This window comes from Callospermophilus lateralis, chromosome 1, assembly GCF_048772815.1.
Source record: "Callospermophilus lateralis isolate mCalLat2 chromosome 1, mCalLat2.hap1, whole genome shotgun sequence".
Lineage (NCBI taxonomy): Eukaryota > Metazoa > Chordata > Mammalia > Rodentia > Sciuridae > Callospermophilus > Callospermophilus lateralis.
In genome coordinates, this window is record NC_135305.1 from 62,082,162 (window position 1) to 62,106,846 (window position 24,685).

The window sequence follows — 24,685 nt, forward strand, 5'->3', positions numbered from 1 at the left end:
GTTAAAATTTAAATAATGAGTAGCTGTCTAGTAGGTGAGGAAGAGATACAAAATTTTTCAAGGCAGAAGGGATAGCAAGGGTAAAGAAACTATAATGAAATCATGAAAAATATAAGTTATTGGAATAAAACCATTGTGGCTAGACACAAAGCAAGAGAGCACAGAGAGAAAGGTGGTAGTACATGCGGCCATCTGTAGATTAGAGATATGGGAGAGCTGTCAAAGTTCTGTCTTTTCCTGGAATCAAAGGAAATCATTGAAATGTCTTTCATAGTCATGTATGTTTGTGCGTTGTGTGCTAAGGATGAGAAATACTAGCATCAGATTTTTAAAATATCACTCTATTTTCAGTGTGGAGAAGGGATGGGAGGGGAAAACAGAAGATATAGAGATAAGTCAACTCAGAAGACTGTTCAAATATTCACAATGAAAACTAATACTCTCCTGCATAAAGGAGACAGTGATGACCTGAAATAGCCATTTTGGCAGGGTATTTACAGAGAAGAAGAAATTGGCAGCTCTTGGTAATGGATTGAATGTGAAAGAGCTACATCTAGGATTATTCTAGGCTTTTGGTTTTTAAGCAAGATAAATGGTAGTACCAATCATGCAAAAGAGAGTTTAAACAGCAGAGAAGACCTAATTTAGGATTATTGAAGAAAATCAGAGAAGAAGGTAATGACAAAAGTTTCCAACTTGACAGTTGCTGGTAAGGGGAGATGGGGAAGAATTGAAGCAGTCAACAGGTGTTTCCTGATTTGTGTGCTCTAAGGGGACCATAGTAGCATTACTAGGTCTCATACCTAGCATAACGCTGTTCCCAGAGAGTTTAGGGACACTTGAGCTTCCCAAATTTTTTCAGGGGCCTAAGAGATCAAAACTATCTCTATAATAATGTTAAGAAGTCATTTGTCCTTTATACAGTAGAGTTTCCAGGAATCATGTGATTTGTGCTATCCCAAAAGACTGAAAGACTGAAGGCAAAAGCAAATGTTAAGATACCCAGGAGTCTTCAATTAAGATTACATCAAGAAATTTACAAAGATTCTGGATTTGCAAAAAAACTTACAATGTCACGGTTAATAAATTAATATTTTTATGTTTCCATTTCAACCTCTAAAATATTAACTATAGAGTCATATAATCAATTTGGGTTCCCAATAATGTTGAACAGTATACAGGTAACTTCAATCCAAGAAGTGTCTGAAATAATTTTTTTAAATACATGAAATTTTCTAAGAGACATCAATCACAAGGAAGCTCTTCAATTGCCAGCGACCTATTATAGTTCACTTCAGAAAAACATAATTACTCTCCACAAATACTATTTCTCCCTTAAAAGTTGTCAACAAACAGCTATTTGGAATATGTACTAATTATAGGGGAAAACCATAAGAAAATCAGTATTCCAAGAACCACAGAGGAGTTTAAATTTGTTGTGTTTGCAATATCTTAAAATTTCATCTTCTCAGAACCCTGTTAAAAGTTTTATATAGCTGAAATATCTGTGGCCTTCTGAAATTTGGGTGGATATCCCCTTTTCAGGAATCTAGCAAAAAGGAAAACTAAGAAGCCTGTGGCAATGCACCTTGGGCCACACATGCAGACAATGAGCAACATTCATCCTTCAGTGGTTGTAAGATAGCAATTTCAGGGGCTGGGGTTGTGGCTCAACAGTAGAGCGCTCGTCTCTCATGTGCGAGACCCTGGGTTCGATCCTCAGCGCCACAAAAAAAATAAATAAATAAACAAGTGAAATAAAGGTGTTGTGTCCAACTACAACTAAAAAATAAATATCTTTTAAAAAGAGCAATTTCAGTGATTATAAGAAGCTCAGAAGCAAAGTGATGGGAACAAATTTGTTGTTCAGTCTGCAGAAAAGCAATCAAGAGCTATATTCAAACTTGGTCTCTGAAAGGTATGACTATCTCAGTATCAAGATTGTGTCAGCTTTTCTTTACTAGTTCTTGTTAAGTTCTGAAATTTCAATTTTCTTATAGCCCTTGGTCCCTTTTGTACATATATATCCCAAAGGTCTAGAAAATTGTTTGATCTCTAATGACTGCTCAGCAAATACTGATTGAATGGGTGCTCTGCAGAAAGGGACAAACCACCCTCTCTATGTTCTTTATGCGCTTGCTGGGGTCTCCTGCACAAGGTTCTTGCTGTCACTGTTTACTTTTGACATTCTACAACCTCACAGAGAAAAGTGAATCTCGATGTTCTATGTACACAGATGCCAAGCACCCCATCTCAACATAAGCACAATTAAACATTACATTTCCCCTCAAAACAATGCCTCTAATACATGCATCTATCCAATAACTTGGAAAATATTTTAAACTTTTCTTCTTCCTTATTCATTTCCCATTATATCTAATTTTGCCATTATATCTTCTACATTCTACCTCTTTAGTACTGTTCATATCCTTCCTCATCTCATTTTTCTCACTGCTGACTGCCTTAATTTGTACTCTATTTCTTACTGACCTTCATTTTGTGTATTTTATGTTAGAGAGTCTTTTATTCCTCTCTTCATGTTAGTGCTCTGAAAGATTTTCATATATTGCAAGTAAACTTTAGAATTTCCTGTGACCACACATTTCTAAGAGATAAATGCATGCTTATGCATGCATACACACACACACACACACACACACACCCCACACAAAAGCACATATGTGCATATTTGTAGATTCACTGGATAGAGTTATACAACTATTAGTGATTCATAATGACAAACAGCATGAATATATATTTAATGTACTTTCAAAGATATCTGTTTTAGTCCCTAATGTTTTTATAACCCAGGGCAATGTACTATAGTAGAATTTGAGAGGAATGAGAAATCTCACTTTATCCAGTAAAGCAGGAAAGCGCAATATGGATGGGAAAACAGGTGTTGAACTTTCCGAACTTCTGAGGAGCACGTGCATCTCATGCTGAGGACTTTGGGAAATAATGCATATGTAGATGAAACAGTTACATCATAGGTCCACACTACAAACCCCTGGAAGAGTCTTTTTGTTCCCTGGGTTTCACGTACATCAGTTTGAGGACCACAATTCTACACCATAAGTCAGATGTGACCACTCCTCCTGCTTATTCTCAGTGTTTCTTGTTGCAACTTTTTGGCTACTCTTGGATCCTGCTCTATCTGCCTTGTCAATTTAGATTTTCTAATCATCTTCCAGTTTCTTTTGTTACCCTACAACCTACCCACGTCAGCCTAGTTGCCATATCTTAAATACCATGAGGCTCTTCTACCTATTCTTTACTATTCACAACCATTTTGTAGAATCAAAATAAGAATTACTAACACTCAAAGGAAAGCACCCTTTTTGTAGATAAAATCACCTTATTTTTTAAAATAAATGATAATAAATTATGAATCAAAAGTTTTAAAGCCCCTCTTCAACTTTCAAGAGAATAAGTGAAACAATTAGCAACTCTAATTTCAAAAATATTGAAAACCCAGAATGCATTTAGCTAGTCCAGACTAAATGATAACCTGAATGCTGTTTCAAGAATTTAATAATACAAAAGAATCAGTTGCAATCAGATAACCAATTGTCTGTTACAATTGGCCCCCAAGATCCCCACCCACTGGCATGTGTGTTCTGTGTAATCACTTCCCCTAAGTGTGGATGATATGTGTGAATACCATAAGACCAAATACAAGGGAGAGTCATCATTAGATTTCTTTACACCAACACAGGAGAAGAAATTTTGCATGTATAGTTACAGTTGCTATAAATTGATTTTTTTAAATCAAAAGGGATACTAAACTATGTGAGCCCAACCTAATCAGGTGATTTTTTGGGGGAAAAAAAAGGAGTTTATAGAGGTCAGAAGCCCAAGGCACTGGAGATAATATCCTTTTTGCCTTGAAGAAGTAAACTGACATAGTGCAGAAAGGGTCATGTGTCAGGGAATGTCGGGAAGTTTCTAGAGAGTGCAGACTGTGTGCATCCTTACATCCACAAGAGGCTGAATTGTGCCAACAATCAGTGAACTTGAAATGAGATACTGAGTCTTAGATGGGCTCACAAGTCTGGTAAGCACCTTGATTATGACCTTCCAAGACCTGAACAGAGAATCTACTTGAGTTGTCACTGAATGCCAGACCCACAAATGCAATATTATAATAAAGCTAAGTTGTTTTAAGACTCTTAAGTTTTTGGTAATTTATCACTACATAAATCTAACACATGATTGAAACTACCACCAAATTTCTCAGTTTTGCACTAGAGGATTTATTACATATGTAAGCCAAAACATTTGAAAAACTATTCATAAAATGTTCTCTCTCATACTTAAAAAAAAAAAAAAAACAGGAATGGAACCACCATATGACTCATTTATCCCACCCCTCAATATTCATCCAAAAGAACTAAAAGCAGCATGCTATAATGATACAGTCACTACAATGTTTATAGTAGCACAATTCACAATGGCCAAATTATGGAATCAACTCAGATGCCCATCAGTAGATGAGCAGATCAAGTAAATACGGCATGTACACATACACACACCCACACACACAAAATGGAGTTTTATGCAGGCATAAAGAAGAATGAAATATTTGCATTTGCTGATAAATGGATGGATGGAAATGGAGAAAATCATACTAAGTAAAATAAGCCAAACTCAAAAAATCAAATGTCAAATGTTTTCTTACTTTTGTGGAAGCCAGAGCACAATAGGGAAAGAGCAAAAGGGGAGGAAATTGAACATCCTAAAGTTAGAGGGAAGATCAGTGGAATAGAAGTGGGAGAACAAGAGGGAGGGAGGATGGATGGGAAAGGGAAAGAAACAATGGAACAAATTTAACAAAATCATGTTATACGTATATATAAATGTATCAAAGAGAATTTCACCTTTATGTATATGTAGAAATTATGAAGCAAAATAAATCAATAAAGGAATGAAAGGAAGATCAGTAGAAGAAGCAAATAATGGGAAGGAGGAGAAGCAGAAATGGGGAGAATGAGTTTTATGATCAAATGTATAATTTAGCAAAATGAACCCCCAAACTATGTGTAATTATAATACTTTTAAAAAACTTATCTCTCAGAATTTCTAGAATGTCAAATTTATTTTAATATTTTAATAATAGCCTTTTCCAATCTCTAAATGAGCAAACAAATAATTCTTAAACTAAAACTTGTCCTTCAATAAATACATCTTTAAACGTTTCAAAGCTCAGAAGATTATTTTAATCTGAAAGACATAGGTTTGGCTCACAAATTCTAATATTATTTTATTAGAAGTAACATCCTAAAAGCACCACACTCTACTTAACACAGCCATCAGAATTATCGCATGTTATTTACATAACTCGCCAATTCCCCTTTATACAGAAAAGAAACTTATTTAATATTTAGGAAGTGTCACATTCATTTTATTTTTTTATCTCCCAATTTCTTTTAAAAATATCTGAAATATTCATTGAGAACCAAAGAGAAGGGCAGTATGGACATCTTTGTGAGTATAATCATGCTATAGGATGAACATGCATGTGAACATGTGTGCTTATTCTTATCTTATTATATACAAGAGTTATAAGAGTACCAACACACACACACACACACACACACACACACACACACACACACACACACAGAGAGACAGAGAGAGAGACAGAGAGAGAGACAGAGAGAGAGACAGAGAGAGAAAGAGAGGATGGAAACAGTTGGTTTATTGAACCTAACTGATTCAGAATGACAGAAAGATTAATATGATTAAACAAATCAATGAGTGGAAGGAACCCGATCTATACAGAGCAACACTGTCACCAAGTCATCTTTTTTTTTTTTTTTTAAAGGATAAAGCAGATGATTCAGTTTCCCTGGAACATTTTGTTTCATTCTGAGAGGTTTTCAGATTCTGAAGCTATTTCACATATGCCATGCACATCGCCTTTCTGTGGTCTTTATGAGTTGCCCAAAACATTTCCATTTATTAGTAGTGCTAAAGAAAGAGCGATTCACCTTGACAGCAGAATAGCGTGAATGATATTGAGTTAGGTTTCTTCAGAATACTAACCACATCAGGCTGCTATAGGGAAATATGCAAATATCTGTCCATGTTCTCATAATTGTGTTACTTCAGCTTCTGGTCCCTGACCTTGTGTTGCTGATATTTATCTCTCTATGATGCCTACATGCAATGTTATCATGCCAACTTAAGCATTATCACATCTTAATACATTTATACAGCTCTATTGATCTTAAAGCTTTTAGGTTCTAGTTGAAAAGATAAGAGCTCTATTCATGAAAACAAACAAAAAATAAGTCTATATCTAATTAGTCTCCAGTATAATTTCAAAGAGCAAAAACATGGGAGTTAGCCATGAAAGAGAGGACTACATATCTAAAGTTAAAGGGACACGAAGAGTAGGAAAACTAAGTTTTGGGCATAAATTCAGGAGAGCTGGATAAATTTCTGCTGTTAAACTCAGTTTTCCTCATTGCCACCTTTGTCATTCACCAAAAGGATAACAGCCAGGGGACAACTAATGTTCCTGTCTCTGGGGAGAAAAGGAAGGGAAAGGATCCAGGATCCAGGACTAGAAGGTAAGAATCAAAGTTTCAACTTTTAGTATCCCAATGACTTTACAATGTTCTGCATATTTCCTTGTCTTTTTTTCCACTATTTTTGTTGTTGTTGTTGTTGTTTTCTTGATCATTAGAATGTTTACATTTTTACCATATGTATAAATACTTTTTTTAATATATGTGTGCATTTATGTATGAACACCTTCCAAAATAACAACCCTTTGAAAATTCAAAAGATTGGGTAGGAGTATATAACACATTCTTAAAATATTAAAACCTGCACGCATTAAAGCATCAAGTAAAATACTTGTTAACCTGTCTCACTAATAATCGCCTGCTTAGATCCAGTCTGTGAGAGGAAAAGGAAGCAATAAATTTGACCCTAACTTACCACACATTTTAATTGCACAGTACTCCCAAGGGGTGTCAGGGTCAAGAGTATAGCACCACGGCCTCGGCTTGCCATCAGGGTTGCGGCAATAATTATCATCAAAGCCCTTGTCGGGGTATCTGCAAACCACACCGAGAGAAGTGTCACGTAAATCTGCCTGGGAACACACCTAGCCTTCAGCTCACAAGATAACTTTGTACTTAGTTTGGATAATACTAGCTAGGGAAAGTGCCAGTTTTTCATCTTTTGCTTTATAGGGACTGCTGATCATTAACTATTGAATCTACCTGCATATTCCACTAAGAACAGAGTATCATCCTCTGTGCTAATAAGTTAGATCCATTTGGTATACCTGTCCACCAATTCGGATTCCAAATGAATCCCTTTCTCACACAGCCCAATTAAGAAACAGACTGCAAAAAACATGACCGCATATAGAACGCTCATTAAGAAAACAGGTCCTCCTCTAGGGCTTAAAGTTCAATTGGAAGTTTGGTTTCAATTGCTCTGTTACTAATGATAGCTCAGTTTTAAAATGGAGCTGTTCTAGGTCATGCCCTCAACTCCACCAGGGCAAGAGACAAACTCCATCACACCACTTTCTCCACATCCCACCTCCCTTTAAATGAACAGAGTCCTGAATTGGTAACCTGATTTTAATTGCTACCACATCCCTTCTGCTCTCACTTAAAAGAAAAGACATGCATTTAAAAAAATAAATCAAGAGTTTTAATTTCATTTAAAAGAACAACAAGAGGCAAAAACTAACAACAATCACTACAAAAAAAAAAAATAGGAGAATAAAAATACCTTGTAGCAATTTCCAAAGGAAGGTAGGAATGGCTTTTTCTTTGCAATATTTATATATTTATTCTTTCTAGTAAAAATAAAGAATTTATTTTTCTTTTCTTTTTTTTCCCACTTCATCTCATGTGAAAAGAACTAGCAAAAGACATAATCTTTTGTTGTTTTCAACTATAAGTTCAAATCCTTCTCCTGGAAAAAGCTGGCCCTGTCCACCATTTTTAAATACATCAGGATAAAACAGCTAACACATTATTGGCACTAGTTTTCATTCACTTTTTAGAGACATCTCCTAAGTTTAGGTGTCACTCATATGACCCACAGAATATGAGTCTCTGAAGATGCAGCTCTGGAAGGAGATTTGCTTGCATTTAGGAGTAATTAGTCCTTTCATGGTTAGGGCCTATCAAAGTGATGACTGAACTGGCTCTGTCTTTTGTCTTTTTCTTTTTTTTTTCTTTCTTTCTTTCTTTCTTTCTTTTTTTTTTTTTTGCTAAAGAAAGCTCTGTTATTGCTTCTACTTTGTACCTGACTATAGTCTTGTGTCCAAAACCTTCCTGATTTTAGAGACTCAACTAGTCAGTCAAGACCAATAAAAAGCATACCTAATATTCTCATATACCTCGTCATAAATCCTTTTTCCCCAAAAGACACCTCTCCCAAATATTCAGCTTCAACAACACTTTCAGAAAAAGGCCATATGTTCAGGGGAGTTCTGAACTATGTTCAAGCCCCATCATTAAAACATCATACAAAGAGTTTTCATGGAAGCTTATAATGGAACAAATAACAGTTTATACAGAGATCCGTGGGAAGCAAGATTCATTGGCATTTTACCTTTCGGGCAAGAATTTGTGTCGGTGTGGTGTCTGATGATCCCAGCGCTGACAAATCTTGCCTGATTCTGTATGATCCATGGGACCGCGATAGCTTTCCCCATTGCAGGTCATGCATTCAACTAATAAAATTAAAGTATGGCATGTTAATTGTTTCTGACAGCAAACTCAAGAACACCACTGTTTCATTTAAAGAACAGCAAATCAATTTCTCAGCAAACAAATTTTTAGACAACCCTAAAAACCACCCTAATTTTAAATTGGGGACTAATGTCCATAAATAGTGGCATAAAATACATGCTATGGAACTCATTATATAGTTTAAGTATGTTAGTCTCATACAGATTCACCTGAGGGCCAGGATGCTAACTGTAAAATTTTTCAGTAACTGTCCAACTGTATGTCAATACAAAGAGACCAAAAATATAAGATGGACAATTGGAAATTTTTCTCTTTTTGGTCTAAAATGCAAGAATCTTGGTGTCTCTATTTTTAGCACAATAGTGTTCCTCTCTCAACTCACCCTTCAAATACATATATAGTAATTGCACCATTCAAAATGAGTACATGGTATTTTCTTATGGTTAATTCAATAATCAGGAACCAATGTATTTAAGGAAACAGTTGCAGACAGAAATTGGGTGCAATTCAAAGGACACAGATTAGAAAGAACAAAGAAAGAGAAAGAAAGAAAGAAGTCACAGATCTTTTCTGTTAGTGAACATCCATGTTGTATTGGCTGGGCAAGCTCACATTCTTATCCAGCATAGGATAGAAAATGACCTGCTATTGAACTTCTTGTACCCACTCTTTTTAAAATGTATAAGCTGATCTAATTATGCAGGATCTTACTGATGATTTTGTGAGGTTAATTAATTGTTCTCTTCTGGCTGGTCTCTTAGGTCACAATGAAAACTCTGAATCACGTCAACTAACTGAAAATGAGACTTCACAAACAGAAGGTTGATTTGTAGCAAGGCACGCATCCTGCAAAATAAATCATCGCTTGGCTCTCCTACGAATCCGGCAAATTTCCCCAGACACATCATTTGTATCTTGTGATTACTGATCATCTAACTTTAGCTGAAGTGGGGAAAGATATCAATGTTTAGTTTTATCCACTGGAATCTAGCCTAATGGATATTGGTAGTAATTTGGAATATAATATTAGAATCATCACTTTTGAACCTCTCATTTTTAAAACATAGCAGGACATTAACTATTAACTTTTCTGAAACACATGATCTATCTATTGACTTGATCCATCTACTCCTTTTCATGCAGGTTAATTCACAAACTAAGACAAGGGATCTATTCAGCTTCCCCTCATTTGATACTGCAATTCCCCAGAATACACTCAATAAGTAAATCAGAGGGGTTCAAGAGCATATTGATAAGGATACTCAGGTTAGCCAAAGTCAATTCCTCATTGAAATGCTCAGAATAGGTTATACATCATCACATTTCAGCTTTTCATTTGAATGGGGTGTAGATTTATTTGGTGCCCCTTTAAAAAAAAGAATTCATGATTTGATATCTTCAATGAAAAGGATGCAGCATTTATCATTGTTGTTTGCTCCTTTGTACTAAATTAAAAAGTAGGATAGCTATGGTCATTCATAAAGGTAAGCATCCAAATGTCTAATTTCTACTCTTCAATAATACTCAGGAACCAGAATATATCTATTATATTTCCTTCAGCAAATGCATTTTGTAATAGTATATATCCTTCTAATGAGAGACAATAGAGTTATTTTCTGGGAAGCAATACTATGAACATTATTATAAAACACTCTTCTCAGACTTGTTGAATTTTATTGGTCTTAGGAAAAGATAGCTACACAAATTAAACAGATGATTCCACAAGATGACTATTTTCTAGAATGAGTGTGGTAGGTCAATTCTACTCCAAACATTAATGTGCATAAAAAATCTCCTTCAAATCTTGTTAAAAAGCAAACTATCTCAGTGATTCTGGATTGGGCATTAATAATAAGCTATCAGGGGATGCTAATGCTGCTGGTACTTGGACCCTCATTTTAAGTAGCAATTTTGTAGATACTGTGATCTCTTCTAAAGTTCTAAGTGTTTGGTGGCATTGGATTTTTAGGAGAGACTGAATTTTACTTGGATCTTGAAAGATAGATGAGAGCTGGATAAGGAATAAAGGAAAAATTGCAATAAAATGGTATGAAAACATGAACTAGTATGTTCTGTTTGTAATAAAGTGAACAGAGAGTTATGGCTGTGGTTATTGGCCCAATGAGATAAAAAATAATAAATACAAGTTAGCAAAAATAATTAGATTTTGGAAGGCAATGAAAGTTGTAAGAGTAGCAATTAAATGTGTCCTATGATAGAACTGAGATGCTAAAATATGCATCATTTTGATTACTTATTATATACTGCTAACACGTAAGATATCCTTTGATTGCTACAATGAAGAAAATACAACTCACACAAATTTTAAGAGACTTACCTAAAATAGAAAATGTCAACCCTGTGTCTGGAACACAGGTCTTCTGACCCACACAGTTTACAGTTCTTTCCATTGTCCCAATTTTCCTTTTGTTCTATATAATTTTACACTTTTTTCTGAAAAAGTCTAACTGACCATATTTTAAGATAAACTGATAATTTTAGGAAGTCAATATTCTTCCCAATTATCTCCACTAGCTTCTGCCTTATTCTATAGAAGAATAGGTTACCCTCCTGTTGAATTCTCACCTATTGGAGGATAGAGAAAAAAAGGCCATGGGAGAGCAACTAGATTGGTCAATTTATACAAGGTAAGTAACCAGAAAGTTTGCCTTTTTTACTATTGAATTAAACTCTCAGGTCAATTAAAAAAAAATTACCTCAAGAAGGCCAAAATTCTGAACTTAGTTTTCAACCTTTGCAAATTCTAAGAATCTTATAAGTTTTCACAGCTCACAACAAAACAGTGTAGGTGGAAACCAAGTCCACATACCAAAGCAAACAGGTGGAAGTATGAATTATGCAATGGTGCAAGGGGGTTGAGGATTGTCCTTGGACACTGTCTGTCACTGCCAGTTCATTATTTAATCATTCCAGAAAGTTCTTCCCTTTAAAACATAAAGATAAAAGCAAAGTACTATCCTAGATCACATAAACTATTCTTCAGTTCAATAGTCTAAGAATGGTTCTGACCTAAATAATAGTAGAAAAACTATAAAAACTACACATAAATTATAATATAATCAGGATTAATTTAACATCTTTATCATCATACCAACCCAATAAAAAATTGTGTACTGTTTTTCTCAATCATAAAACCTCATGTGTTGTGAGTTTGCAGAGTAAAACAATTATTCAAAGTATCTGAATCTATTTTGAGTCACTGTTTATTTTATTCCAGTAAATGTACTCCCTCAGAAAAATCCATACATGCAATTTCTTCAGCAAAACTGAATGATTAAAATATGAATAGTTTCACAAATTCACACTTACAGAAAATTGTTTTATTTAATCCTATTTCTTAAGGTTTTTTCCACATGGAATATGAAATTATACACATAAAGTTATGTTAGTGTTGTTTGGGATTTTAAGGTATTTTTAAAATAATGATTATGATTTATTTAAAATATATTTAATTGAGTACATGACAATCACTAAACATGACATTTGTTCCAGTGACTGATGAGCATTTTAAATCCCAAATACTAAAACAATAAATGGAATTTTATGTACCTCAACCTTCTATACTTTTAAATTATGCATTTATTGGTAGTATTTTCTTTACATAATTGTGTAATGTGTTCTTTTTCTTATGTTGGCAGATAAAATATATATATGTATATATACATACATATATATATATATATATATATATATATATATTATCACTTATGATGTTTTAAAGCATATATACATTGTAGATGGACTAAAAGCAATTAATTAACATATGTTTTAGCTCAGTTATTGCTTTTGTGCTAAGAACATTTAACACTCAATCTCTGTTTTTCAAGAATATAACACATTATTATTAACCCTAGTAACCATGTTATTCAACAGATCCTTTGAACTTAATCCTTCTTTCTGAGAGATGCTAAATGTGAAAAAAGAAGTTATTTTTGAGTGATTAATATATTTCAAAGTTTTAAATTGTATGAAAATAATATCAAACAAGATATCATATAATTATTTTATGAACCAAAATTCTAGCCAAATTTCAGACAATCACTCAATCATGAGTTTAATATAATTACAAAAAAAATCTAAATATACATACTCTTCTATATATTTTTATTAGTCCAAAAGTTTAACTTTCATTTTTTCCTCTGTAATTTTAAATATACAAAATGAGGATTACTACCTAATTCATAACCTTTAATACTTGCCAGTTAATAAGTTAATATCCATAGAGAGAAATGGACCACCCATTATACTATTTAAGCATTTCAGATTGTGAGATTTCTCCATCATATATGTATTTAGTAGATGTTTACATCACATCTGTATTCTTTTTTCTATTTTTTTTACCCATTTTATAAATAGCTCTTTTTCTCTTTGGATGTATTCACAATGCTGCTTATTTTGAATCCTCTTCATTAAAATCCTACTAACACATTGCTTAATTTAAGCTTGAATTTTATATCTGATTCAGTTCACATTCCCTGAAATATGTTTAGCCTACAGGGCAGGTGTCGATTCATTTCTCCTGAAAGAAGGCTATTCCATTGTCAGACCTCTAATTGTTTCCAGAAAGAGCGTATCTGCAACCGTTAGTGCGGGGGTGACTGAAAACGCCATGGACCTTTAATACAAAGGAGCAATGCCCTTTTCTGGGGAGGTTGGATGACCTCAAATTATTAAAGGATATTACATAATTACATTCTAATAAGGATAACTGAAAATAGGAGTTTAAAAATTACTTATTTTATAACACTTTTATTCTCCATCACCTGTTCATCAAGATCTACATCAGTGTATTCTGATAAAGGTTTTTCTTATCAACCAGGGGTTGAAAATCTCATTCCCACAGGACTAGGCAGGTAATATACATGCTAAACTGTATAAAGTTTGATCAAATGACCTACCTTTGAAAACACTTTAACAGGTCAAAAAAAAATTTTAGATAAATAAACAAAACTCCTTGCCAATGATTTTTCAATCTCTGTGATAGTGGAGATTCCCCTAAAACAGGATTTTTTTTCTTCCATGTGCAAATTTAAGACAAATATTAATTACAACTTATTCATACAAAACAGACTTGTTCATAATGTTATCACAGATAAGTTTATTATTTTTAAAAGAAAAGAAAACAATGAAGAAGTTATATGAAACAGAATATGACATGGAATAAAAAGTAAGAATTTACAAACAGATGAAACTGGCTCCACCACATGAAGTCAAGGATTATAAATTAACTAATAACAAAAAACACATTTGCCTTCTCTGTGACAATTAGCTAACAATGTCCTTTACTTATTATTTGATATATATAAGCCTAATATAAAAGGATACTCACGGAGGATATATTTTCAAAAAAATATTTGGTTAATAAACAGGTAAAATATCTTATTATAAAAATTGGTCAGTATTCCAGCAGTCCCTTCCCCTCCCCAAGGACTTCAAATCCTAATGAACTTTTAAAATAATTTATCCATATCTCATTTGGATTTGGAGAATTATAGATTTTTTGACAGAGTTGAAAATTCCAGCTATTCGGTAGCCAAATGACTAAGAAAACTGAAACCACATACAATGCTGAAATGGTTATTATTCCATCTTGTCAGTCACTCAATTTTCCACTGAAATTGTAAAAATAGTACTCTTTACGCTGTGAGAATTTGGTTAAAAAAAAAAAAACCAATATAGACATGGGTTTAGGGTACCTGACTTCAAGAAAATTTGGGGCCCACTGCTTCCATCTCTTCAGATACTATTCTGAGTGGCACTCAGTCCCAGTCTGTGTCCAATTTGGTTCTAGTCATATTTTCATTAAATGAAATGTACACAAGGGTTTCAAACTTCCATTCCACTGAGCCCCTGTTATATTCTCTTCTGGGTACACAGACCTTGGACATACCACATCAGAGCAGCTTTGACCAAATCTAGACAGAAGCACGTGCTGGATGAACAGACCTACCATTACTGCTAAAGAGCTAATTTCATTCAGCTCCTTTCAGGTGATCCATGAAAGCAGAGTTGGAAGTAGGTGAGCTTAAGACAGCAGGTAAGTAAGCCCACTTTTAACTTTTTCCCCAAAGGGATATCTCAGGCTGACATTTAAATTCAAATGGATAGCTTGCTCCATTATTGTGCAGTAAGTAATCTGGTAATCATCAGATTGTAAAACATTGTGTAAGAATGCTCAAATAATTATCTAAGGTTGCACTTGAACGAACAAGATGTTTATTTGTAATTGATTTGCTCCTATTAAGCTTTAATGTGAGTTACAGTTCTACACAGGGGAATAGAGTCCCCACACGGCATTCAGGTTCATTTACCTTCTGAACACTGAGGAATGTCACAGACTTCGTAGCGTACCTCTGGATTGCTTGTGAAACACCATGGTCCCCCTTCTTCCCCTCGAGGATTTCGACAGTAGTTTTCCTGTAGGTCTTTACCCCGATAGCTCGAAGGCAAAAAGCTAGTTTTAAAATGATAATCATTACAGTATAAGAGCATGCAACTTTATGTTTGGCCTATTAATTTTATGAATTAATAGTAAGCTTTTCTGAAAGTAAAGAAACCCTTAAGTCTCTTATGTATATTTTCATAGATCTTAAATTCTGTCATTCATAAAATACTTGAATTTTATTAAAGTTTACCTTACTGAACTTCCATATTCAACATCAAGAATTATTAGTATCTGGATTTTCTAAGCTGCAAATACTCAACCATGTAATTGGTGTATCATAAAAATACAATTCCAAAGCTCCACAGCAAGTGCTTGGGCAAGGCCACTAAAGAGAGAACTGAGAAATCACTGCAATCAACTTCAACATCTCACCATTACCCTGCTTATGCAAGGTCCTTAGCTGTCTGATCACTGCTTTTCTTTTGAGGACTAGCGCCCCCTTCTATACAATTGAGAAACAGATTGATGAAATAACATGAACAAAGAATACAAAACATCAAATCTGGGCTCTAATGTCAGCTCTTTTTCTTACTAACTGTGATACCCAGCAAGAAAGGTGACCTCTCCCAGGCTGTTAGTTTTACTATATACACACTGAGTACAAACATAACCTATAACTTTATGTGGTTGTTTTAAGATGTTCAAAGGATGATGGAGTAATTGATAGTTGAGAAATGCAGCCTATGATTAAGCACATTCAACCTTGTAGTCCTATGATGTCAAAATAAAGAACACAATTGCTTATTCTCTTCAAAAAATTTTATAGTATTGATTATAACTGGGACTTGGTATTCCCGGATATAACTTCTAATAGTAAGCCATTGGGTGCTGTAACTTCAGTACATTACCTTCACCTAAAATTCCTAGTGCCTTTGTGATAGTTTTGTTACCAGCATAAAGTATTTCAACACATCAGAACAGGCCAAAGCCTATATATATATTCTTTTTGTATTGCTCATGGAATTGGACTCAATAATGATACATTTGTCTGCTAGACTGCACAGAAAAATCATTAATAAAGGAATATACATCTATAGATTATACCAGTAAAAAGTTTTTTTGAAAATCATCTCTCATTTTCACCTTTCTATTGTGTATTTGCTAAAAAAAAATATTTCTGCTTTGCTGATCTCAGAATCTCAGAATTCTACATGTACTTAAAGTCCAAGGATTTCAATCTCTCAATAAATATGATTAAAATGTGTTCCCTACTCAGTGAAAGTTCTAATTATGAAATGGATATGCTAATTACCTTTGGCTGGTCATTAGCCAATATATACATGCATCATCATGTTTCATCTCACAAACACACAGACATTATGTGTCAATAAAAAAGAAAAAAATCATTTTTTTATGTTATGACACAGAATGTATGCAGGCCTAGGTCAGGTACCAAGTGATGCTTTGCAATAAAATTCTTTTATTTAGACATGAATGTACATACACCAGAGTCAAGTCCTCTGAAAATATAAATTAGTGCTCAAAAAGAAATAGCCTATTCTAAGAGACTTATCATTGAGTCAACATTTTCAATGAACCAAATTAAATATTATAAACATTATGCAACTCCAAAGTGTCTTTAGATAGTTTATAGCCTTACTTCACTAACATTGTAAGTGTGCAGAAATAAAAATAAAACATTAGGTCGTAATTAAAGCTCATCATAATTTCACAGTGGTTTCTAACAGTTATTAATTAAAAAAAAAACTATTTTATTGTCTTAGCTCCATCATTCCAGAATACTTTTTTATTCTATCTTTTCTTGTTTGTCACACCCTGAAATTATTTTCTTTCATTTTTTGGCCTATCCTCAAATTGTCATAGAAATTTATATAATACTCATTTTTTTGACAATCAAAACTGACTTTTGCTTTTTTATATTCATGAAGTCAAACTTACTTACAAAAATTCTACCAAAACTCTATAATATATAAAAAGTAGAGTGGTAAGAATAAGTAGTTATTATCACAAAACCATATTGTTGCCTCATATATTTCACCTGAATAGAGTATGACATGGTTCTTAAACAATTTATCTATTGTTTCAATTTCTTCATTTAAAGGATAAATGGAACGAGCAAAATTATTATATGTTGCATTTTTCTGTCCTTTTTAAATTAAGTTTAGTGGCTTTAGCACACATTCAATACACACATATTCAATATCCACAGTCTTAAAGAGAATTTTTAAATCCATGCATGCACAAACACACACACACAGAGAGAGAGAGAGAGAGAGAGAGAGAGAGAGAGAAATACACATATATCTTTCTAGTGGATTTACAAAGCCAAAGGGAAGTTATTAAGTAGTGAATGTGTCAATCAATAATTTAATGGATAAAAAAAAAAAACAAGAAGAAAGGAAGAGAGAGAAAATAGAAATTAAAACAAGATCTGGTCAAAATTTGAATAAAGTTTTCCCAAAAGACTTCATGAAGTGAAAAGTTGGGCTTTTTGCCACAATTCTGAATCAATCCACTTCAGATGCCTCTATAGAACATTGAGGTTAAAAAACAGTCTGGGGCATCTCTTTTCTTCATTCTTTGGTATATTTGACCTTTTACCCAAACTGGTTTTCTTTTGTGTCTCAAGACAGTTAGCCTGACTTTTCTCAGCATCCCATAATTGGTCAAGGGATGAAGGCTGGCCCTGCCTTTTCACCTGTAAGTGTTCTTGTGACAAATATTTACAAAAGCCTATTTCACACAAGGTCTGTGCCGGTCTGTAGGCTCTGTAATAAGCTTTTGGTCACACACATACTATTTTTAGTACTCTGTCCTTGCTGTTAGCAAGGCTTTAGGAGAGAGAAGAAATATTTGAAATTGGGTTATATCCAAATATATTTTGAAATATATACTAGGTCTTCTGGGTGCTAGCCTCCCTTTCTTTTCTTTTAATATAAACTATGCTCAAAGGAAGCTTGATCTATTCCATCATCTGCTTCCTTAATGAATGCTGGATGGTTAATGAAGGATATAGATGTAGATATCAGGTCACCTGATTTTCTGGTTAAGCTTCTATACTAATTTCATCATCTATCATCATCTTTTCATTAAGCCACTTGTAAAATATTTCAATTTAGGGAGTCAACAATAAATCACTCCTTCAGATACAAACATAGTTCTTTTTCTATTTCCCATAAAATTGGTGTTTAGTTAACACTTAAAAGCATTAACCTATCAAGCAGATATTCCAATAAGCTGCTAATTTATTAAAATTAAATGTTGCTCCCATTGGATACAAAAAATAATTTGATTAATAATACAATATCCCCTCAGCCATAAATTTCTATACCACAAGGAAATGTTCTTTGGTAAATAGCTGATTAGACTTAAAGCGAGTTCCCAGAGAGAACTATTTCACATTTACTCCTCTAGCAAAGAATCACAATCATAGAGAATTTGGATTGAAATAAGACCTCTGCTATGTCAGTTCAATGCACTCTCCTGGACTAAGGTAGGATTGATTTCAAATGCTATTTCTGTGTTTGTGAAACACTTTGATCTACCTATTTAAATAAAATGTTTTCTTCATTATGCAGATCCTTAAGAAAAAGTCAATTATATTGCTCATTTTGTAACATAAAAATAGTTTCCAAGATATTTCCATGTAACTGTTACAAACTAACTTGAAAAAATAGTTTTCTATTATTAAAATGGGGCTGAGGATATAGCTCAGTTGGTAGAGTGCTTGCCTTGCATGCCCAAGGCCCTGGGTTCAATCACTAGCACAATAAAATAAAATAAAATAAAATAAAATAAAATTGTATTTGGATGTTCTATTATTAAAATACTGTCAACCGGTTCAGCTTGGACACTAAACTAGGTGGTATAAACTAGGCAAGATCAGGGTTTGGTCCCATTGAGAAAGAACTCTTTCTTTATATGTGGGACAAATAACTAATCTCTGTTTACTAAAGCAAAATCAACCATATCATAAACTTATGCTAACAAAAATCAGAATAAAATGAAAAGTGTATCCATCGAGGCCAAGGCATTATTAGTATTGCAACAATGTGTCACAGACTGTGTCCTACTGATAAGCCAAGTATTTTGTGCCCTAGAGTTGTTACAAGCACAGGTTACATAGTGATACTGATTGGGCTTATCACTATACTATTTACTCATCACCCAGAAATATACTAAGGTTCTTTATGCTACAGTGTCACCATGTATATAAAATAGAACTAAAACCCACTACAATGTTTGTATGACTGTGTGAGATACACCAGTAAACTGCTCAGCAAGGCACTTGCCACTGGAAACTGAATCTTCCAATGTATTTACTAACCAGAGGAGTGTTGTTTTAAAACAACTTCATTTCCTGTTAAAATTATTTGTGAAATAAATTTGTAAAACCATGGCTATATTTAGATCTCTGGTAGGTATTAGATACATATATTTTTCCTCCACAATGATTAAATCTCTTAATCTAATGAGCCTATGAATATTATGTTTACCAGTCTTTAAATAGTACTCATCTCTTATAAGAAACACAATTCTCTTCAGTGTAGACATTTAATTTCCAATTTTCTTTATCCTTTTTTAGGCAATAGTGAAGGGAGCCATTCTGAGGCATGAGCTATTAGCTGTGCTTCTCAGCTTTGGTTTGCTTTGGAATCATCTGGGGAACTGCCAAAAACACACTGGTTTCCCATTACCCCCCAGGGATTGATTTAACTGCTATGTTTCTCCACATGGTAAGATTCTTCAAGGGCTTGCAATAGGTGATTTTAATGTGCAAAGTTGGAATCCACCAACGTTAAAGTACCCTTAGCCTACGTAAGTTCAGAGTCTGATACACTTTGATTTATCATTATCAACCCTTTAGCTACATAGTGTTTTCTCAAAGGCAAAAAGAGGAAAAATCTTTTTTCCTCATAACGTATATTTTCACTATTTGTTCACAAACATCAAGATTAATAAATTTAAGCATTAGAGTAAGACAATACAGACCACATTTTAATATAACTTTGTTATTCTTTTGATACATATCAATCATAAGCCTTGATTTCATACAATTCAGCAATGTTGACCAAGTTTTCATAGAACTAAAATCATTCACATGGACTAATGTGAGATTGTTAATAGGCAAAAGACAGAGGCTACATCCTCTTTTCTTCATGCTGTTCTTACCTGTGTTCATGGGGTATCATGGAATTCCAGGGCTGGCACTTGATGCCACTCTTGGTGATAGACACTGTTCCCTTGTAGCTGCCTCCTTTACCAATGATGCAGTTCCTAATGTAGTCTATTGAAGAAGCAAAAGAAAATGTTGTAAAAATGTGTCTTTTTTTAATCTTATTAAATTGTGTGGGTTTTTGTATGCTGTATTTATTGAAGAAAAAAATTAAAATTCCATTTAAATCTGTAAGAAATTAACTCTGGTCAACTATTTCAAATAACACAGACATGTCTTTCCTAAAGCTTCTACTGTTTTCAAAATAACATATTTCAGAATAATTTAAAATAAACAAGAAGACTATTGAGAAGCTTTAATTTTGTGAGTATATTAAACATAGATAACCACAGAGATCAATCTCTATACTTAACACAGAATAGTTGTCTATATTCTCAAGTAGCCAGGCCATTGTGATTTGCTCACATGCATAATCTTAAGAAAATATTAAAAACAAAAATTGATTTTTAAACTCTATTTTGAATTCAGAAGTTTAAGATAACAAAATTAATTTCTTTTTTTAACTAGGTAAAATTGTGTGGAATATATATATATATATATATATATATATATATATGATAATTATATTAGTTTGATTACTATTTTCCATATTTTCTCCGATATTTAAGCTGCTAAATTACAGGAAAGCTGAACTTTAAGAAGCTGTATGTTTCTATCAAATAATAGTACAACAGCTGTTGACAAACTAAAAGAAAGAATGAATTAGAATGCTCTTAGGTTAGATTATGAGTTGTTTGTGGATTTGCAGAATTATTAGAATATGTAGAAAGATTACCTTATTTTCTACCATCAATTTCCTTAATTTTATTTAAACATTAACCCATCAACATGAAAAATCTATATATAGTATCAAATAACCAAATTTAATAGGACACATCATGTTTTTTTTTGAAAACACTAATTTTATGTGTATAATATTAGTGTATAAACACTAATTTCATGTGTATAATCCATAATTATTGTTTTCTATGATGGGAGATTTGATTTGTAAACTGATATTTATTTAATATTTTATGATTTAATTTACATAATTCTGCTTTTGAACAATGTAAATGTATTGTGAGTACAATATCAGACCACCAGAAGAGAGAAATTAACAAATAATACAGTCTAAATTCCTTTTTAAAAATGTTTTAAACCAGGCTGGGATTGTGGCTCATTGACAGAGCCCTTGCCTCGGAATTATGAGGCACTGGGTTCAATCCTCAGCACCATATCTAAATAAATAAAATAAAGATATTGTATCCATCTACAACTTAAAAAAAAATAGAAAAATACTTTAAGCCATTTTTTATTGGTACATATTAATTATACCCTCTTTTAAAAATTTTTTAAACTATATGATTAGGTAAAGATCCAATTTATTTGTTCAGAATCTCCATATTTTATTTTTATCAATTCATTATAATAGATTAGATATCCAAAGTTCTTAAAATTAAAAGTCTATACGCTAAAAATTCAACACAATACAGGGTACTTAATCTAATAAGGAGATACTTCCTAAAATAGGAGAATAGGAAGAATGCCAGTTTTAAGAGATGCCCCTTCAAAAACACCAAAGAGGAAGGAGGACATCTAGTTTATAGAAAACTAGGGAAATATTCTAAAAATAGGGTACTCCTTTCATCGGGCTTAATGAATGAATTAACTGCAATAACATATTATCATTTAATGGAAACATCAGTGGGGAAAAGCAGGGAGGCAGGAAGTGACAGATGTGTTATTTCATATTTTATTTCATTATGAAATATTTAGGAAAATGTCTGTTACCTTTGTTTTCATAGAGGTCAAACTCATGGCTGAACTCTTTTTTTACTCCACTTGACATGCTATTGAAAGGCAACCAGAGGCATCGTTTCCTTGTTTTATCAAAAACAAAAGCCCTGAAAAAAAAAAATATCTGAATGAAAAGAAGGAATACTACTATTTATATAATTTTGAAAGAACAGCATATGGTTTACCAAGGAGGACAATATATAAAAACAGAGGCATTTTCATAATAAAATCATAAGTAATTTTGAACTGACCATTTTGATGCCAGATGAGGAAAAAAAAAAAGTTTTGTAGGTGTGGATTTTATATTAAATCAAATGCTATTTGCAATGTTCTCATGTTATTCCAACTTGCTTGTAGAAAAATAAGAGCTTCAACCAGCAATGTCAATATGTAACTCAACTACCTGGTTATCTGTGAAGACTTTTTATTAAATACCCACCAAGATAGATTTTATTTGCAGTTACATAAAAATTATTATATTTGAGATATTGGAATGAGGTTCCAAAGTTTGTAATTGTGCTAAATAGATTTTTAAATGTATTTTCTAAGGTGCATTAGACAAATGACCACTTCTGGAGATTCTCCTAGGAAAGAATATTCTGAAATCAAATGTTTAAAGATTTTCACATATAATATCCCTTCTTGGTGAGTCATGATATACTAGAGATTATTGAAGGCTATAAAAATCTTGCTGTGAGGATAATTTTGTTTGCTCAAATCAATATTTCCTAAATAAGTTTTCTTGCATAGGCATTTTAATAAAAAATGTAAGTATTATAGAATATACTTTTGATGTATCATATTAAGGAAAATTGCTAAAACATGTCACTCCTATATAACCATAGCTAAGAATCACTAGATTTTGCTGTTCGGGTTCATAAAAGTTTTATCTAAAACAAAATGATAAATACCCCAAAACTGCTTTAAAAAAGTATTTTTTATTAGAAAAGTGGGTAAATGCTAAGATCCTAATTAGAATGTTATACTCTATGTATGTATAATATGTCAAAATACACTCTACAGTCATGTATGTTTAAAAGGAACCAAAAAGAAAAAAGAAAGAAAGAAAGAAAGAAAGAAAGAAAGAGAGAGAGAGAGAGAGAGAGAGAGAGAGAGAGAGAGAGAGAGAAAGAAAGAAAGAAAGAAAGAAAAATATTGGTACAGAGTTCAGAGTTTTCAGTTGCTAATCTCATTAAACCTTTCTCTCATTCCATTATAACAATATATTCTCTAAGAATAGCATTTTAAAATGTTATTTTACACATCCATATGGAGTGTTTGAGACTGTCAATTACATGGTTGTATTTTCTTTCAAATATGACTTTAAGAGTTTTTATCTGAGCTTTATTTAGATTACCATATTGTTTTAAAAAATGACTTTTTTCTATTTTCTAGTCATTTTACGTCTGGAGGGCAACTTCATTACCAGGCAGTCATGGCTAGAAGAAAAAAGACTCCTATTTTCTTAAGTCAGTTCATGAATTTGGAGAGCCATTTTCTGGAGAGCTTAGAACCAGGCCTTCTGTCATCTTTCTACCTAGCAAAGAGGAACGCAGTTCCTATAACATCAACACTGTTGATTCCTGCTCAAGAGGTAATAGTGTTTGAGAATGTTCTATACCTCTGCCTCACTTTACACAACTTTCTTGATGTTTTCCAAGGAATGTAGTGTAGTTTTCATCACTTTTTAGTCCTATGACAACTCTGGAAACAGGGTTTTTTTGAATCATTAAGAGTCAATGGGCTGGGGTTGTGGCTCAGCGGTAGAGTGCTCGCCTAGCATGTGTGAGGTCCTAGGTTCGATCCTCAGCACCACATAAAAATAAATAAATAAAGATATTATGTCCAACTAAAGAATAAATTAAAAAGAGAACCAAATTTCAACATGTCCTTTCAATTCTAAATAACTGCTGTATTTAGTGACATGTGAAAATTTTACCATTAATGGGCAGAAGAACCTTGTCTGTACATATGCAATATTACATGTGGTTTTCTGCATAGGTCAACATATATTTGAATATAAAATATAACTCAACAAGAATTTGATAAGAAAATCTCAAACTTTATATAAGTGAGATATTAGAGTATTTATTAATAAGGCCACGTGACATTTTCAAAGCAGCAAAATCATCTTAGCCTCTACTAAGTAAAACAAAGTAAGAATGATGAATGTGAATATTCAGTGTTAGCGATACTTTTCTTACTTTTAGACCAAGGAGAATATGTTTTCAGATTTACAGTTAAAAATCAACCATGGAATACAGTTATCCCTTTCGAACCCTGAGGAAGAAAATACAATGCCAACCTGTTCTATTGCCAAAAGAACATCTAGATAAATCTACAGAGCTGAGATGTTGACGGAAAGTAATTTTTCCTAATTTATTTCTAACAAGGCTTTATACAAAAGTCAGAGAATGAGACAGAATCAACATAATTGTGTTAATTGTAGCAAAATAATCAGACATGCAAAGTCAATTCTCAGTGCCCTTGCCAGGAAATATTTCCCTGAAAGTA

At 33.0% G+C, this 24,685-nt stretch overlaps 1 protein-coding gene across 2 annotated transcripts in view; it reads right to left on the bottom strand.

Moving 5' to 3' along the window:
* The window catches only part of Hgf (hepatocyte growth factor), a 71,992-nt gene that overhangs the window by 38,765 nt on the left and 8,542 nt on the right, over positions 1 to 24,685 (bottom strand). Inside the window, exons 3-7 of one of the 2 annotated variants that reach the window (XM_076862529.1) lie at positions 22,166 to 22,278; positions 20,332 to 20,446; positions 15,065 to 15,192; positions 8,593 to 8,713; positions 6,952 to 7,070 (exon numbers count right to left, since the gene is read on the bottom strand). In XM_076862529.1, the coding sequence (XP_076718644.1) occupies positions 6,952 to 7,070; positions 8,593 to 8,713; positions 15,065 to 15,192; positions 20,332 to 20,446; positions 22,166 to 22,278 (596 nt within the window). Of the gene's footprint in view, positions 1 to 6,951; positions 7,071 to 8,592; positions 8,714 to 15,064; positions 15,208 to 20,331; positions 20,447 to 22,165; positions 22,279 to 24,685 lie in introns of both variants that reach the window. The other variant, XM_076862533.1, reaches the window with a different exon arrangement.